Source organism: Cladophialophora yegresii (assembly GCF_000585515.1).
Source record: "Cladophialophora yegresii CBS 114405 chromosome Unknown aczIN-supercont1.7, whole genome shotgun sequence".
NCBI lineage: Eukaryota > Fungi > Ascomycota > Eurotiomycetes > Chaetothyriales > Herpotrichiellaceae > Cladophialophora > Cladophialophora yegresii.
The window spans coordinates 2,283,077-2,299,811 of NW_006913051.1; the positions used below are offsets into that span (position 1 = coordinate 2,283,077).

At 55.1% G+C, this 16,735-nt stretch overlaps 6 protein-coding genes across 6 annotated transcripts; 4 read left to right on the forward strand and 2 right to left on the reverse strand.

Moving 5' to 3' along the window:
- Positions 1 to 874: 874 nt before the first annotated feature.
- A1O7_09929 (F-box and WD-40 domain-containing protein CDC4) lies at positions 875 to 4,044 on the forward strand (the record flags this gene model as incomplete). The annotated part of the gene is made up of 2 exons (XM_007763913.1): positions 875 to 3,850; positions 3,907 to 4,044. 2 exons carry the CDS (start codon positions 875 to 877, stop codon positions 4,042 to 4,044), a joined length of 3,114 nt encoding a protein of 1,037 aa, XP_007762103.1.
- A 1,006-nt stretch (positions 4,045 to 5,050) lies between these two features.
- A1O7_09930 (uncharacterized protein) lies at positions 5,051 to 6,931 on the reverse strand (the record flags this gene model as incomplete). The annotated part of the gene is made up of 1 exon (XM_007763914.1): positions 5,051 to 6,931. The coding sequence occupies one exon, from the start codon at positions 6,929 to 6,931 to the stop codon at positions 5,051 to 5,053; it is 1,881 nt and encodes a 626-aa protein (XP_007762104.1).
- Positions 6,932 to 7,161: 230 nt separating this feature from the next.
- Positions 7,162 to 7,790, forward strand: A1O7_09931 (uncharacterized protein; the record flags this gene model as incomplete). The annotated part of the gene is made up of 2 exons (XM_007763915.1): positions 7,162 to 7,230; positions 7,287 to 7,790. The coding sequence occupies 2 exons, from the start codon at positions 7,162 to 7,164 to the stop codon at positions 7,788 to 7,790; spliced, it is 573 nt and encodes a 190-aa protein (XP_007762105.1).
- Positions 7,791 to 9,020: 1,230 nt separating this feature from the next.
- Positions 9,021 to 10,538, forward strand: A1O7_09932 (uncharacterized protein; the record flags this gene model as incomplete). The annotated part of the gene is made up of 1 exon (XM_007763916.1): positions 9,021 to 10,538. The coding sequence occupies one exon, from the start codon at positions 9,021 to 9,023 to the stop codon at positions 10,536 to 10,538; it is 1,518 nt and encodes a 505-aa protein (XP_007762106.1).
- A 468-nt stretch (positions 10,539 to 11,006) lies between these two features.
- Positions 11,007 to 12,516, forward strand: A1O7_09933 (CMGC/CDK protein kinase; the record flags this gene model as incomplete). Its single annotated transcript, XM_007763917.1, has 2 exons — positions 11,007 to 11,545; positions 11,643 to 12,516. 2 exons carry the CDS (start codon positions 11,007 to 11,009, stop codon positions 12,514 to 12,516), a joined length of 1,413 nt encoding a protein of 470 aa, XP_007762107.1.
- Positions 12,517 to 12,963: 447 nt separating this feature from the next.
- Positions 12,964 to 16,444, reverse strand: A1O7_09934 (leucyl-tRNA synthetase; the record flags this gene model as incomplete). Its single annotated transcript, XM_007763918.1, has 3 exons — positions 12,964 to 13,756; positions 13,809 to 16,327; positions 16,382 to 16,444. The coding sequence occupies 3 exons, from the start codon at positions 16,442 to 16,444 to the stop codon at positions 12,964 to 12,966; spliced, it is 3,375 nt and encodes a 1,124-aa protein (XP_007762108.1).
- Positions 16,445 to 16,735: the final 291 nt, after the last annotated feature.

Sequence of the window (16,735 nt, forward strand, 5' to 3'; positions counted from 1 at the left end):
GATCGGCTTTGCTTGCTCGTTGGACGCATCGAAGTACCTAGGTAGGCAGAACGCTGACGTCGCCCCTAGTGGTAAGTACACAAGGCTTCGAGGCAGCTTGGTCATCTGGTGGCAAAGCGTAAAGGAAAACCTTTTGTTGCGGCGGTCCGGAAAGCCACATCTTGCCTGATGCCAGTGGCGCGGCGAGTGGCAGCCAACCACGCCTCAAGGCTCCCGGGAAGCGCGGTTGCGTCTTCTCCGCCTCCATCACACCAAGTAGAGGGAGCCGCTCTCGCCGACGGCTGGATTGGGTTGGTCCGCCCACGCTCCCACCCTCAGTCTCCGGCACACTGGCATACCAAACACCACATTGTTTGACGGCCCAGATTCACTGTACTTGTCCGCCCTTCCTTCGAGTCCCCGCTACCACAGTGAAGCGGCAAAGAAGGGTCCAGCACGAGCTTTTGCGGATTTGTACATTCAATATTCGCACGAATCATTTGTCCTCCACTTGCAAGAGCCTAACCGAGGGCACGCACGCACGCCCGCACATACGAGCCGGCTTCAACAAACCGAACCTACAAATCAACGCTTTCGCTCGTTACCAAAACTCCACAACCATTGACACGGGTGAAGAAGAGATCATTCTATCATACTCACTTCCTATCGCTAGACTCAAACCCATCTTGCTCTTTCGGATACACGACGCGTCTCTCCGATTACCCTGCCAGATGATCTTCGACCAAAAGGCGATACGGTGACAGCGCCAGTGGGAATTGTAATGGAGGACGAAGAAATGATGGAGGAGGGCCGGCACGACCATTATCGTCCTCGGCCCAGAAGCCATAGATTGGGGAAACGTCCACGAAGCACAGAGAACTACATACATGGCACGATGACTACGGACGCGAATGCCCTACTGGGCCAGTTCTCGTTTGCACCAGCTACGCAAACCACCGTCGTGACTACAACCACAACCACAACCACAAAATTCCCTCCGTTGCGTATGCGGCAACCGCGTCGGATGCAGGATTTGGACCTCAAGCAATACCCCCTCGCAGCTACCCCCACACCACCGAGTCTGAGAAAGATACACTTCGAAATAGGTGGGAAGCAGACGATTTTTCACGAAGCAGAAGACACGACGCTTGCATTGGAGCAGTTTGAAGAGGAGCAGCGAACGCTGCGGAACGTGCACGGGACGGTTGAGACTGTGGAGACCTTTCAACCATGGACAGATGCTCCCCACAATGGCTCAATCGTTGGTGCTCTACAACGAAGACCACTGAGAAGGCCTGCTTCACCCGAGTCCATCACGGACAATGAAGAGCATGTACAACCGCAGACAGCATCTTTCGCAGCACACCGTTCCGTTTCGACCACGAGTCATCATCGCTTTTCTCTTGGGTCGAGTTCTCGGTTCCACGTCACGAACCCGGTCACCCCAGACAGCGGTCCGAAACCTTGTGGTGGAAGCAGTAGGCGGTTGACACGAGACATACCTAATCTGAGAGGCAGCACCACTCTGTTACCTTCGCCGAGCATAGATCAGCAGCCTACATTCCAGCATGCACCACCCTTGTCGCCAAAGCCCAGTCAGCAAAGTGGACTGTCGGTAGACAATGGAGCAGTCTCGGTAGCCGACCGTGCTCAGCGCAATCGGTGGGCCCCTCGAGATCCCTCGCAGGATACTGCAGTGCCGACCCCGCCCATTGACGAAGAGGCTGAGTTGTCTGCAGCAGGGCCTCTGGGTAGACCTGCTTTGTCCTCGGTGCCAGCTCGACTACATGTTGCAGAAAGTCCGTCAGGGCAGGACGGAAGTCTTCCTAGTCCGAGCCTCTCTCCCGTTACGGCTGCGGCAACGCTACAGCATGCTGGTTATTTCGCAGATGTGGATTCGAATTCTGAGATCGCCTCCCAATATGAGGATGTGCAAAGACCTGCTATGTTGATACAGCGGCGATCGCCCGATCCATTCAGCTTGGGTCTAACTGGTAAACCTCGCGCACCACTACACGATAATAGACACCTCTCGCGCTTCAGCAGCGGCTCGATTGCGGAAATCCCGGCGCTCATTGACTACTTCGAACTCATCCCAGACGAGATGAAAAGTTATGTGATGCACCAGCTGCTGCGACGTTGTCCTAAGCCCACGCTGCAGGTGATCGCAGATGCGGTCAACCCTGCCCTGAAATGCGATTTCCTTGCCATCCTGCCGCCCGAACTAGCTCTCAACATCGTCCGATTTCTCGACCTCAGAAGTTTATGCAAGGCAGCACAGGTGTCGAAGAAGTGGCGACAGATCATCAACAGCGATGAGAGAACCTGGAAGGAACTGTTCGAAGCTGACGGCTTTAGTTTACCGGAAGGAGAACTACACCAAGCCATCATGCAAGGCTGGGGTTGGCAAGACCCTTATGGCGCGTTTGGATATGAGGAAGACCTAAGCTACACAAATAAATCCGAGACAGAGGCGATCGCATCTCCTCCTTCGGCGTCACAACCTCGCAGTCGATACGAGGGGATCCTGCGACGATCCAAGCGGAAGGCCTCCACAATACTCTCCAATCGCCATAAGCAGATCAAGCGGAGGAACAAATCCCGACAAGACATGATCGACGTCACATCTGCTGACTGGATGAACCAAGTGTCTTCGGCAGAAGGCCCTTATAATGCGGCTAATGCGGCAATTCTGGCAGTACCTCACCCGAACGTCCCCTTCCCCAGCCTGCGGGGTCTGCATCTCTACAAATCTCTGTATCGTAGGCACTATCTCATCAGGAAAAACTGGATGTTCGAAGATACGAAGCCTCAGCACATCGCGGCCCACGCGCACGACACGCACGTGGTTACTTGCCTGCAGTTTGACACGGACAAAATCTTGACCGGAAGCGATGACAACAACATTAACGTCTACGAGACCAAGACTGGTGTCTTGCGAGCTGTGCTCTCTGGACACGAAGGCGGCGTTTGGGCTCTACAGTATGAAGGGAACACACTTGTTTCGGGATCCACTGATCGGTCAGTCCGTGTCTGGGATATTGCAGAGGCTCGCGAGACTCATGTCTTTCGCGGCCACAACTCGACAGTGCGATGCCTACAAATTGTGTTTCCCGTGAAGGTCGGCGAGACTGCAGATGGCAAGCCGATTATGATGCCCAAGCAACCCTTGATCATCACCGGCTCTCGTGATTCAACCTTGAGAGTGTGGAAGCTTCCGAAGCCGGGCGATCCATCCTTCATCCAGACCGAAAATGAGGCTGATGCCGATGATTGCCCCTATTTTGTCCGGACGTTAAGCGGTCATCAGCATTCTGTCCGTGCCCTTGCGGCCCATTGTGATACGTTGGTCAGCGGAAGTTACGATTGCATGGTTCGAGTGTGGAAGATCTCGACAGGCGAGACCACTCATCGCTTGATAGGCCACGCACAGAAAGTCTACAGTGTGGTCCTGGACCACGAACGAAATCGATGCATAAGCGGCTCGATGGACAACATGGTTCGGATCTGGGACCTCAACACTGGCTCGCTTAAGTACATGCTGGAAGGCCACACGTCTCTTGTCGGCTTGCTTGATTTAAATTGCGACAGGCTTGTCTCTGCGGCAGCAGACTCGACTCTCAGGATCTGGGATCCGGAAACTGGACAGTGCAAAGCCACCTTGAGCGCCCACACAGGCGCAATCACATGCTTCAAGCATGACCACCAGAAAGTCATCTCTGGCTCGGATAGGAACCTCAAATTGTGGAACATCAAGACTGGCGAGTGTATCAAGGATCTCCTTTCTGACCTTAGCGGTGTCTGGCAAGTGAGGTTTGATGAGAGACGCTGCGTTGCAGCGGTACAGCGAGATGGACTAACATACGTCGAGGTGAGTTACGCAACCAAGTCTTTGGGAACCACATTCACTGATTGCTTTCATTGCAGATTCTCGATTACGGCGCTGCCCGTGATGGTGTGCCCGAGCGTGATCTCGGCCGACGAATACTTGTTGACGCCAATGGCAAGGAAGAACGTAATGACGACGGCGAATTTCTAGAACTTGAAAGCAGCAACGACGCATGAACCCGATCGAAAATGCCACGACTCTCTGTTTCGGGAGCGAGATACCCTCTTGTTGATAGTCACGAATTGGAGGTCATGTTTTCTGCTAGCATGTTGGGAGGACCACGAAAGTTGCCTTCTGTGATGAACTACATCTCGATCCGGCTTACAGTATTTCTGCCAATCATCCTGCTCCCAACTCGGCTTGCAATAGAGGCCTGTTGGGCGATGCCGGCATTGGGCGTTGGGTGTTGGGCATTGGACATTATGCATTGCGGGCCTTCTGTTTCCTCGAACGCGAGAGGACGGTTCATTGCTTCTGGCTCAGCATCAGCACCGTGTTGGGCCAATCTAGGAACGCAGGTACTGTGCTGTTTTTGACGAGCAATGTTGGGATGAGATCCTTGCCTACTCCCGAGTGGGAGAATCTTTTGCACTGGGGTCCGATACACGCATGACACATACATACCTACGTTGTTCGATGAACATGATACTTACGACGTGCAAAGATACCTACCTAAGTATGAGACAACGTATACTGTTGCTTCGGTGTCTGCTGGGTGGCTACTTCGTTCTCCCGTTACATATGCTTGTTCCCTTGGTGGTCTGGTCGCCACACTACGTACTGTACCTTCAGACCCGTCCTGAATTGGGCCTACAATACGGAGTAGGGTACATGGGTACCAGGTACTGTTAGTTATGCTTGCTCATCTGCGTGTCTGTACGTAGATGTGTACGCCATGTACCATCCACACCTTTGCGGTTACGACCAGAGAGGAATGAATATAGCACGCACGAACACCTGATACGGGATGCCACATCTGGTATGTGGTAATCGTGTGCAATCAGTGATAGATACACGGGTATACATATTGCATTACTACAGTACCTAGGTAGGTGGACGAGAGTTACACTTTTCTGCACTCCCTAGCATACTTACTGTATTGCGCCCAGTTGTACGCTACCCTTATCCTACCCTACATTCCATTCCGTTATACTATCCTATCCTACAGTATCCTGACGTCCCCTACCGCTTCCGCCTCGCTTTCTGCCCCTGCGCGGGTTCCGCGAACATAGACTCAAATGCGTCAATGCCTCGGGACACGCCTTTGCCCACGATGGCCGGTTGCTTTGGCGGGTGAGCCGGTATCTGATCATCACTGGTTCCGGCGGACTTTCTGCGTCGTCGACCACCACCACCACCACCACCACCTGAGCTTTGAGATTGCTTCGTCGACTGGGCTTTGGTCTGTTTCTGCTTGGGTGGGGGTTCGGCGAACATGGCTTCGAAGGCATCCAGGCCGAGGGAGACGCCTTTGCCTGTCAGAGGTGGTTGTTGCTGTTGTGGTTGGTGTGGTTGTGGTCCTCCTGAGGCGGGATTGCGACTGGATTGCGGCGTTGGTGCTGCGTTCTTTTGCTGCATTTGACGCGGGCTTTGTTCCTGTGCACGTTGTGGAGAGAGCTCGGCGTACAGGCTTTCAAAGGCGTCGATGCCTTGGTTGCCTTGGGCCATGCCTCTGGGTCGGGCTCGGGTAGGCCTCTGGGTGATTCGCTCGGTGGACGGACGCATGGGTGGACGGGGTGGTGTCAGGTCTCTCGCTTCTGGTGAGGTGGGCGCATGCATGTGCTTTTGCAGTTCTTGGTAGGCCGAGTCGAGCTGATCCTGCATATTTGCAGGGGCCTTCCATCTGGCTGTTCCGGGGGCGTCCGAGGTCAAGGGGTGAAACACTCGAGGAGGGTTGCGGTTGGGTTGGGATGTGACCGAAGAGCCGGCCTCTGGACCACCAGTGCCCAGGATCTCACGCATGAATTCTCGCAGACCAAGGTTTGGGGGTGATGCCGATTCCGATTCCGATGACGCTGGATCTTCGGTGGTGGAAGTAGTAGTGTCATCGCGCGGCTTCTGAAGAAAGTGTAAGATCTCGGCTTGGATTTTCTCCTGCGGTCGCTGTGTGGCGCTCTTATCGATCACTTTGTGCACGGCGGCCTTGTCCATGGCGTACCACTCCAGGTTTGCGGCCTTGAGGATGGCCCACTGGAGGTTCCTGATGCCGAAACCATCGTCTTTGGGTTTTGTCCCCGCGGCTTCTTGTAGAGAGCCCACGGCAATGATCTCGCCTAACATCAAGGCAGACTTGTCTCGGTTTGCCTGATCTTTCAACCTCTCGAGGACCTCTCGTAGCTCGCTTTCGGATCCACGGCTGCTGCGCAGACGGTCACATTTTGTAGCGACGAGCTGGAAGGGGATGCCGAGCTTCTGGAAGATCTCAAGCATGTGGCGATCCGCATGCATGATCCCGTGCACGCTGTCCACCAGTAGAAATGCCCTCCGTACGTGTCTTCGGGCGTTCAGATACGAGACGATTTGGTCGCCCCATTCGGATCTGCTTCCAAACCCATAGCCGGGCATGTCGACGAGTGTGACTTTTGGTGTCACATCTCCATCCCATCCCTTTACGGCTCCCCCATCCGGCTCTTTCGCTGCCAACCCCCATGCAGCCATTACCTCAGTCATGCCCGGTGTGGTGCTGACTCGATTGAGGTCGTTCAACGTGAGAGCATTGATCAACGTGGATTTGCCAACGTTGGACCGGCCCAGGAAGACGACTTCGGGGACCAGGATTTTCTGGGCTGAGGATTTCTTGGAGCGGCGCCATAGTTCGGATGTCTTCCACTGATCGCCTGTCCATAGTCGCGAAGGCTTGTGGTACTTGAAAAAGTGTGCTGCGGCGGCTAGGTTCTCCTTGGTCGGGGGTTGTGTATCCCAATAACAGGATAGGCCTACGGACTCTGCCGGCGACAAGGAGGATAATCTCCGTCGGCCATTCTGTAGCTCGGCCAGACGCTGTTGGAAGAGGTATCGAGACAGGAAGCGACAATTCAGGCAGGTCGAGGTCTGCATCTGCATGGAAGCTGGGAGGAACAGCAGGCGTTAGTGGTAATGAGCGAGGACTGGGTTTGAATCGACGCGAGAAATTTTGGAAGACTGCGGCGCGTGTCCAGGAAAGATGGATTCCGCCAATCCGGGGCCTTGAAGTGAGGGACGCCTATAAGCCGCATCTTGTTCCGCCAGAGAATGCTCATGAATTATGCCAGAACTCGCTGTGTCTTTATCTCTTGCAGTGTCCAGGCACCACCATGATCAACGCTATTCTGGTCTTTAATAACAACGGGCAGCCTAGACTGACCAAGTTCTACTCCCAGCTTGTGAGAATGAGCCCAGTGATTAACGGCTCAACGGTCGCTGACTCTATCTTCTGTAGGACACGGCTACGCAGCAGTCTCTTCTCTCGCAGATCTTCGCACTGGTGTCGGCTCGTCCAGCGTCCGCCTGCAATTTCCTCCCCCTCCCTCCGTTGTTGGCTCCATCGGGCAACACTACTTCACCAGATGCACCTACCCAGATCACCTATCGTCATTATGCAACGCTCTACTTCATCCTGATATCCACGTCGACCGAGTCACCCTTGGCTCTGCTTGATTTCATCCAAGTCTTCGTTGAGGCGCTCGACAGGCTGTTCGAAAACGTCTGCGAACTTGACTTGATCTTCGGATTTGAAACATTGCACGCCGTACTCAGCGAAATGGTGGTGGGTGGTGTCGTTGTCGAGACGAACCTGGAGAAGATTGTCGACGGTGTCCGAACCAGCGAGGGAACCAAGGGAAAGAGAAAGGCTGTCAACGCGCGCGAGTCTTCTTCCTTTGGTCGAGGTTCTGGGTTTGCCGGTCTCGGCTGGTCTACTGGCACAGGAAGCAGCTGGAGATGACAAGACCGGCCATATGTCTTTTTGATACGGAAACTGCTTTGCTAGATCGTTGGAGACATTCCTCTCTTTCGAAAGCAAACAGCAGGGGTGGTGAGCGAGCTTGCCTTGGCATTCAAACGGAGTCCCTCGTGCGAGGCCATCTTCTGAGTCCGCACTTCGGCAACTTGTGGAAAACGTCCACCAAGAACGACCGTTCACACCGAGTCAGACATGCATCCCTTGTGAGCAGACATGCAAAAGCTGTTCGATGCCCTCAGCAAGATGTCGATGTGCGGGATGCGTCAAGCAATGGGCTTGTGCTGCACAGACCAGGAAACTTTGGGCCAGACGGCGTCTACAGGTTCAATCAGAGATACTGTTCACGTGCGGGCGCGACCATGGCCACTCGCCAGAGTGGTGTAAAGGCGGCTTGACTCCACTTGCTCCCGGCTCGACCCAGGAACACGCAAGGCTCATGGCACGGGCCAATGCGCGCTCCCGTTATCGAGATGCTGGAGTTGGTGTACGGGCGGCCGAGAGAACATATCTCTCAGATCTCATTGTTTCTTATGTGATGTCACGCTTATCGAGCACGGTATTGGAGAACTCAGTGACGACCTGAGTATGGCCTCGAGCAAATCAGGTGGGGGCAGCCGTCCGCATCACAGTCAGATGCAAGGGACATCGAAGGTGCCAGTATGCAGTTCCGAGGGTTAGGATCGATAGAGCATGTTAGCTCTCCCTCTACAGGGTGATATCGAATGGGCGAGGTTGGGTCGAGAATGCTCTATGACCTGGAATGCACCTCGTCCCGGGCGCTTAAGGACAACATCTGAGTGGAAGGTCCCGGCCGTCTGCCCTCGGATCTTGGACGGTTGCGGTTAGATCCGTTTAGCCAGGGACCCCGCCTTTCAGGTACCGGCGAGCAACCAACGGCGATGCCAGCGCTGCGGAGCCGCTAACCAAGAACCATTTCGATGGGAATCGCGTGCTCGCACTTCTCATTCGTCTCTGGCTGTGCTTCACCTGCATACCGCATCCTTCCCTTCACACTCTCCCGCTTCTCACCTCGCACCAATCATGCCCGGAGGCGCCGCGCCCGTCTCCTCCCAGCAACCATGTTCAGGTACATCTACCGCCGTGATCGCTCTTCGCGTGCAACAAGCTGCTTCATGTCTCTCAGGCCAGGGGGTCAGCAGTTTCAGGCGCCTCGGAACTGGATCATGGTGAGAAGCTGATCCATATACAAAGATGAGGTGCTCATCCTCGGATCTGGTCCTGTCCATCTTCATCTTTGTATTGGCAATCGCCCCAGCCAGAGCCCGGCCACATTCCATCTGGGACGTCAACATCGACAACGATCCTGCCCCTCCACCAGATCAAGGGCCACCAATCTCCGTGGGCGCCCTGCGGGATAGATCCAAGCTCAAATACGAAGTCATTGGCATTATTGGAGCTTACGTTGTCTGGCTCATTGTCACGTTTATACTGCTTTTCTTCGTGGGCAAGAAGCTTCGCCGAAGAGTCCAGACGTCCAACCAGTCCTTGAGCATGGAGATCATGAGCAAACCTGCCCCGATAGCCACCCAGGCCGGCAGGTCTGTTGAGCCGCCTTTGAAGAGCCCCGGCAAAATGGCGAGCCTCAGGTCGTGGGCCAGCGGCAAGTCGCATGCATATAAACCGTCCAACATCAGCGTCACGTCGACCATCGACGAGAAAATCCTTCAGGCAGACAAGGCGAAGAACATGGATGAGATGGCCCGGCTGTACGCTGCTGTGATGCAACACGACGAAGAACAGTCTCAAAAAGCCAGAAGCAGCGGGCAGACATCACCTAGGACGCCCAACATCCCGCCCCAGTACAGTGTGCCTCCCACACCGAGGTCCATTGCCCTTCCGCCAACCCCAAAGTCGCCCTACTATCGCCCAGATATCATGGGAACTCTGGCGCCGAGGTCGCCGAGATCTCCTCAATATCCGCCAGAATTCCAGCATCTACGACAACAGGAGTCGGAGGCACAACGCGAGGTCTATACTGAGCCGAAGTCTCCGAGATCCCCAAGGTCTCCAAGATTGGCTCACCCTCTGGCTCCTACTCCTGCTGAAGACCCGCCGACAAGGCTGGCTCACCCTATGGCCCCAACTCCTGCGGAAGACCCGTCGACACGGACAGCGTCGCAAACCAGCTCTCGCAAGAAGGTTTCGCCTCTGTCCTTTATCTCTGGTGAGAAGAGGAGACCTAGCAACATTTCAGTCCGTGGGCAACCTATTTCGCAACCTCTCGGCTCAGCCGCTCTCTCGGATGTATCATACATCGACGAAGGTCAAGCTTCGCCCAGATTTTACAACCCCGGCCCTCCGCCGCCGACTCCGGGCCAGAAGTCCGCGGTGACGGTGACGCAGGACGAGATTGGGCGGCGGACGCCGGGAGCTTTGTCTCTTGCGAACACCATGGGTTCCGGCGGGTCCAGCAGTTCGAACAGCCTCCCATTCAGGCAGTTCTACAACGAGACTTTGAAGAGTGCGCCCGCAACCAAAACGACCTTCGTCGGCGTGCGCGAGAGTATAATGGGCATTCACCCCAAGACCGGGGTGCCTCAGACGCCATACAGTCCTTACATGCCCATGACGCCCATGACGCCCATTACGCCGCGGTCACTCGTGACCAAGAAGGAGATGAAGAAGAACAGGAAGAAGGGAGGCCTGAAGGTGCTCAGTGAGGACGACATGGTCATGAGCGACGAGGACCTCTGGTCGCCCATGAAGTGAGGGGTCCGCTGATGGTCGGTGGCCTGGGCTCACATTCTTCCTACCATTTTCTCATTGTTGTTTCCTTACGAGTATGATCTTGAGCACTGCGCTCGGAAAGAAGGAACGACTGCCAACGTGCAGATGTACATTGACACCGCCTGACAATGGCGAGATAGATATCCCCAACCAGAGATGAAATTGCGATGAATGCCTATACTGTAGGATTTTCACCAGTGCTCACCAATCTTGCGACTGTTGTGAGTGTTCAGTACGGAGTAATACTGTAGAAATGCATGGGCAGGAGGCTGCTTGGGGAGCCTCCATGTCCTGTTGTGTAGCCAATAGGACCAGCCGATGCGTTCCTTGTGAGCGCAGTTTCCACCACGGCAAATACTTTGTACATGTCCCAAGCACTCCCCCCCGGACGTCTCGCGCTCGTGATGTTCGACCTCTCCCTAGTAGCGTTCTGCACGATACTCTTCTGAGATGGCCTCGAGATCTTCGAAATGGACATCTGCAGATGACGACCAAGAATCAGCAGCGGCCCTCGCGCAGCGGAAGAAACAGAAGGAGGAGAGAAGAAGACTCAAGGAAGAGAGAGCCAGGAATGCAACAAAGCAGCTAGCCCCTTCCGCTGACGCCGCCGGCAGCGATGGACGGCCTAGCAAGCGCCAACGAACATCGCCCGAACAAGGAGAAACACTCCCGGCGAACGACCAAAGCAGCGTAGAAGAAGGCGCCAACATCCTCCAGTTTCCCCATCGACAGTTCGGTCCCTGCGCCCACGTCGACCAGTTCGAACTCCTCAACAACATCGAGGAAGGTTCGTACGGCGTGGTCTCGCGAGCCCGGCGAAAGACGACCGGCACCCTTGTGGCCCTGAAGAAGTTGAAGATGGAGCACACGAGCGACGGCTTCCCCGTGACGGGGCTCCGCGAGATCCAAACGCTCCGGGCGTGTCGACACGCCAACATTGTCGAGCTGCAGGAAGTCGTCATGGGCGACGGCGACGGGTCGCTAAAAGAGTAAGTCCGCTACCCTTCCTTCTACCACTTAGAAAAGGCACGGATCTACCCGACGATTTTTAACCATGTGTCGGCCCTTGCCCGGTCTGATTTACAGTGTCAATGTCTACCTCGTTATGGAGTTCCTCGAACACGACCTCGCGACCCTGCTGGGCGACATGGCGGAGCCGTTCCTGCCGTCCGAGATCAAGACGCTGACCCTCCAGATCGTGGCGGGCGTGGAATACCTGCACCGGAACTGGATCCTGCATCGCGACCTGAAGACCTCGAACCTGCTGCTGAACAACCGCGGCGAGGTCAAGCTTGCGGATTTCGGTATGGCAAGATACACATCGCGCCCGCCGCCGCCGAAGCTGACCCAGCTGGTCGTCACGTTGTGGTACCGTGCCCCCGAACTGCTGCTCGGCGCCGAGGACTACCATTTCGAGATCGACATCTGGAGCGTTGGCTGTATCTTTGCCGAGCTGGTCACCAAGGAACCCTTATTTCGGGGCAATAACGAGGTCGGCCAGCTGTCCTCGATTTTTGGCATGTTGGGCCCGCCCACCAAGCACACCTGGCCGGGATACCAGTCCCTGCCGAACGCGAAGGCGCTGCATCCGCTGCTGTCCAACGCCAACGCGAAAGCCAATGCCACAACAACGACCCTCACCGCATCGAAGTTCCCGTATCTCTCCACGTCCGGGCTCCGGCTACTCTCGGCCATGCTCAGCCTCAGCCCGACGTCACGGCCTTCTGCAGCAGAAGTCCTCAACCACGCTTACTTCAAAGAAGACCCACGGCCGAAAGCAAAGGAGATGTTCCCCACGTTTCCGAGCACGGCGAACCAGGAGAAGCGCCGACGGAGAGAAACGCCACAGGCGCCAATCAGAGGGGACGCGCCCAAACTGGATGAACAGGATCTGAAGGGACTCTTCGTGGGACAGGCTGAGGAGGAGCAGGGGGCTGGCTTTGCGCTGAGGTTGGGATAGATATTGCCAGTATGGGTCCCACCACGAACGACTCACGACTCATAACAGCTAGATCATGGTCAGTATCGAAGTCGAAATCAAAAGCGGAATCAGATACCGGCGCAGTCATCAATCATCGAACGTTCGATTCCGTCGCGCTTAGTTTCTGATTTTCGTGGCGTTTCGCTCTGGCTCTCATTGCACTCATCGATCTCTGAACCTCGTGGATAGCATAGCATAGCATAGCATGCATACGTCGGATACCAAGGTCCTCTACCATACCATCTCGCACGGACCGGCTAGTTTGTCTTGCTGGACTTCAATCCCGATCTGGGTCGTAACTCCGCTCTATCGTAGCTCTTAGAAATCTTTCCTTTCTTTCCCTCCCCTTTGCGCTAGCCTTCGACATTCTCGAACGAAAAGCTCGGCTGTCTAGGGTCGGCGGCGTGTCTTTCCTTCCCCTAGGCACTACTGACCCTCGACGTTCTCGAACAAAAAGCTCGGCTGCCCAGGCACGGCGTGCTCGACGACCGAAGGCAGCCCCTCGCGATTATCCTCACCCACTTCCACGACAATCACCTCCCTACAGCCCGTCGTCTTCATCAACCCCTTCCTCATCTCCTGCAGGATCTCGACCTCGTTGAACGGGAGTTTCCGCTCAAAGACGGCCTCCCGGGCCTCCCCCTGGACGAGGAGTCTCTTTTTGAGCCCCTGCACAAAGGGCATTGCTTTCTTCATCTCGCCGCTCTTGCCACCCAGCTTGGCGACTTGGCCATTGATGGCCTTGTCGTCATTCAACGTGCTACTCTCAAACGCCTGCCGGACGAGCTCGACGTACTTGTCCTGCCAGGCTGGGAAATTCTTGGCCACGAAGATGGTGATGCGTTTGGGTTTGCGCGGGTCAAAGGCAGCGGAGCGGCCTTTTGCCATCTTCTTCGCGGCCTGCGCCTCGGCCGAGGTGATGTTCGAGGATGTCGTCTTGACGTATTCTCGCGCGGCCGTGAGCGAGGGGTCTCCTTGCGGGATGCCCGTTGGCCAGGTGGCTTTTTGGATCGAGGACGGCTTGCCCAAAACTTCGAGCCACATGTACTCGGCCCAGTGGGGGGCAATGGTGCAGATGAGCAGGGCTTGTAGCTCGACGTAGCGGAGGACGAGAGGTCGGGAGAGGGCGTTTCCAGAAGAGAGGCAGGCTTCGCGGTAGAAGTCTCGCGCGGATTGAAAGTCGTAGAGGGCCGATTTGAGGGCGACCTTGTAGTTCGTTCTGCACGACTGCGGTTAGTTTGGTGCTGTGAGACGAGACTTTCAAGACTTACTCCGAGTAATGCTGGTACGCTTCATGGACCAACAGGTTCATCTCGTCTTCAAACATTTTGTCCCAGATGACGTCGCCTTGGGTCTTGCGTAGCCCGTCGTCCTTGAGCGTATCCTCGATCCACTCCTTGAGGGTGTACATTCGCATGATCGCGGCGTTGGCCCCTTTCTCTTCAAAGTTGGCGTCCTCCATGCCGTCGCCTGCGTCGGCGAGCGCTATCCGCGTCGCATCTGCCCCAAATTTCTTGACCGCCTGGCTTAGCGTCAGGAAATTGCCCGTCGACTTGCTCATCTTGTCGCCGTTGAGCAGCAAGTGACCGTTGGATCGTACAGATTTTGGCCAGTATTCTCGGGGGAAGAGGGCGAGGTGGCAGTAGAGGAAGAAGGTGAGATGGTTGGGGATCAAGTCTTTGCCCGAGGATCTCATGTCGAGAGGATACCAGTACTCAAAAGACCGCCGTAGAGTGTGCAGTGCTTCAACCGGGATCTTCGTCGACTTCGACACTTTCTCCACATCGTTTGTTCGTGTGAAGACATAATCCCACACATCGTCCGTCATTTGCTCGTGCTTGATGTCGAGCAAGCCAGGCGTCTTGCCAAACTTGTCGCCGTGCAGGTAGTGTGCGATGGTGTAGTAGGACATGTAGACGGTGCTGTCGCTCAGACTTTCCACCAAAAACGACTCGTCCCAAGGCAGCTTCGATCCAAGACCGTATGTTCTTGCGCACGCCCATTGATTCAGCCATTCCAGGTTTGCAACGAACTGGTTCTCGGCCTCCTGTATGTATGTCTCGAGGCCGTTCTTGTCCTTGACGTAGTCCACAACTGTCTGTTGCCATTCCTTGTCGTTCTCGCCATAGTTCAAGAACCATTGAGGCACATACGCGACCACGCACTCATCTGCACTCCGACTGATGACTTCGGCCGAAGGATCGGCGAAAGGAAGAGCATGGCCAGACTTGATCAGAGCGCTGCGCACCTTGTCCTTCGCGTCTTGGACTTTCTCGCCCTTGAACTCGCCAATCAGCATGGTTCCATTGTAGAAGCCTTCCTTGTAGGCGAGATCCTTTGCCTCCGCTAACAGTGCGGTGTCCTTTGGAGACTGGATCTTCTTCGTCTCGACCAAATGCTTGGCTGCTAGATTTCCGTAGGCTGGAGTATCGATGATCGGGATGATTTCAAGTTCGGCCCACTCCTTCCTGATACCGTAGAACTCTGCTTTCTTGGCCAGCTCTCTCATTGTTGCATAGTCATCTGGACTGTCCGAAGGTACCGAGGTGACAACGCCTGTACCCTTGGTCGCCGAGACTGTTTCCATGGGCAGTATCCGAACGCCTTCTTTGTGGACCGATAGAGGCGCGTCGACCAATGTGCCGATGAAGGCAGATCCAGGCAACTCCACCACGGGTTGCAACTCCTTCTGATCCCGTGGGAAGTTCTCTTGGTTGAAAAACGTGCCTTGGAACGCCATGTTCCAGGCTGCCCTCTTGGTGATCACGTAATACTCCTTTTCCGAGACCTTGAAAACGCCGTAGTCTATCTTGGGTCCAACGAAACAGCAGACTTGGCCATACATGGTCTCGGGTCTTAAAGTCGCTGGCACAAAATAAACGTTGGCGTCTGCAGGAATCTTCGACTCAACAACCTTGGCCGCTTCCGCTGACCATTCTTTGACCTTTAGCTTCAGCGCGGTATACTCTGTAGGGCCGACACCTTCACCCTTGGTCCGGTCGTGGTCCATACAAGGCTGCCCGTCCTTAGGACTGTAGATGGTGTATCTCTTGCCATAGAGGATCTTGTTCATCTCTTTCAGACGATTCATCTGCCATCGCACGAAGGCGTCGTAGTACGGATTTGCGTCGGTGGTGACGAATTTCCTCCGCCAGTCTATCCTCGCACCGAAGTCGTTCAGATCTTGCTCACACAGAGGCGGGAAATACTCCAGCCAGTAGTTTGCGTCTGCGAATTTGTGGATCTCTTCCTTTGGGATGCCCATAGCTAACATGGTCTGGAACTGGTAGTTGGCCTTGGCCGTCTTTGCAGTCTGTTTGCTCTTCTTGCTCTTGAACTTTGTGATGTCGTCCTTGACATTGACTCCTTGTGTCGGCGCAACGGGGACTCCATTGTGCTCCGCCTCGTCCCCGTCTTCATGGTAGTTCTCAAAGTTCTGCCCGAACTTTCTCACATCCTCAACGAGTTTGTCTGCGCAAGCCTTGATCGGCATGCCCGTGCAGTGAAAGCCCAACGGGAACAGTGCTCGCTTTCCGGTCAGGCGGGCAAACCCAGTGGTAAACTCGACCTTGCTGGCCGTGAAACTGTGTCCAGCGTGCAGTGCGCCATTCATATAAGGATAGGCAAAGGTGCCAAAATATTTGGGGTGTTTTTCTCGAATATCTGCGGCGGGGACCGAGTCGAAAGGAATCTCGCTCGTCGAGGGCGCGTCGGACTCGAAGACTTTGTTCTTTTGCCATTCTTTCTGGTACTTTTTCTCAATCGCTATAAGGACATCTCGATTGTGAGTCTAAGGACATCGCTGTTAGAGCTGCTTCGTCCCGCTCGCGCGCACACGACTCACATTCTCGAGCTTGAGGGTATTGGCCGCACTCGCCGTGGGGTCGACCGGGATTTGGGTCGCCATAATGGCGCGCAAAAGTGCAGGGGGGACTGCTACCGATTGCGAGACCTGAATCGAGAGGTATTGTGTGGGATACGTTGTGTAGAGTTTGCGATTTAAATTCGGTTTCATACCCGCCTTTTTGACGGAGAATGTGACTCCGACAATGCAGGTGGCAGCCTCGTTCAAGTTTCTTGGTGGTGGTGCGGGGCAAGGCTGACATATTATTGTTCCCGTTTTATATCGCACTTTAGATTTACTTCTCTTGAAGACGCTATCATCTTGACTCTTCTCAGCGAAACCGTCACCTGCCTG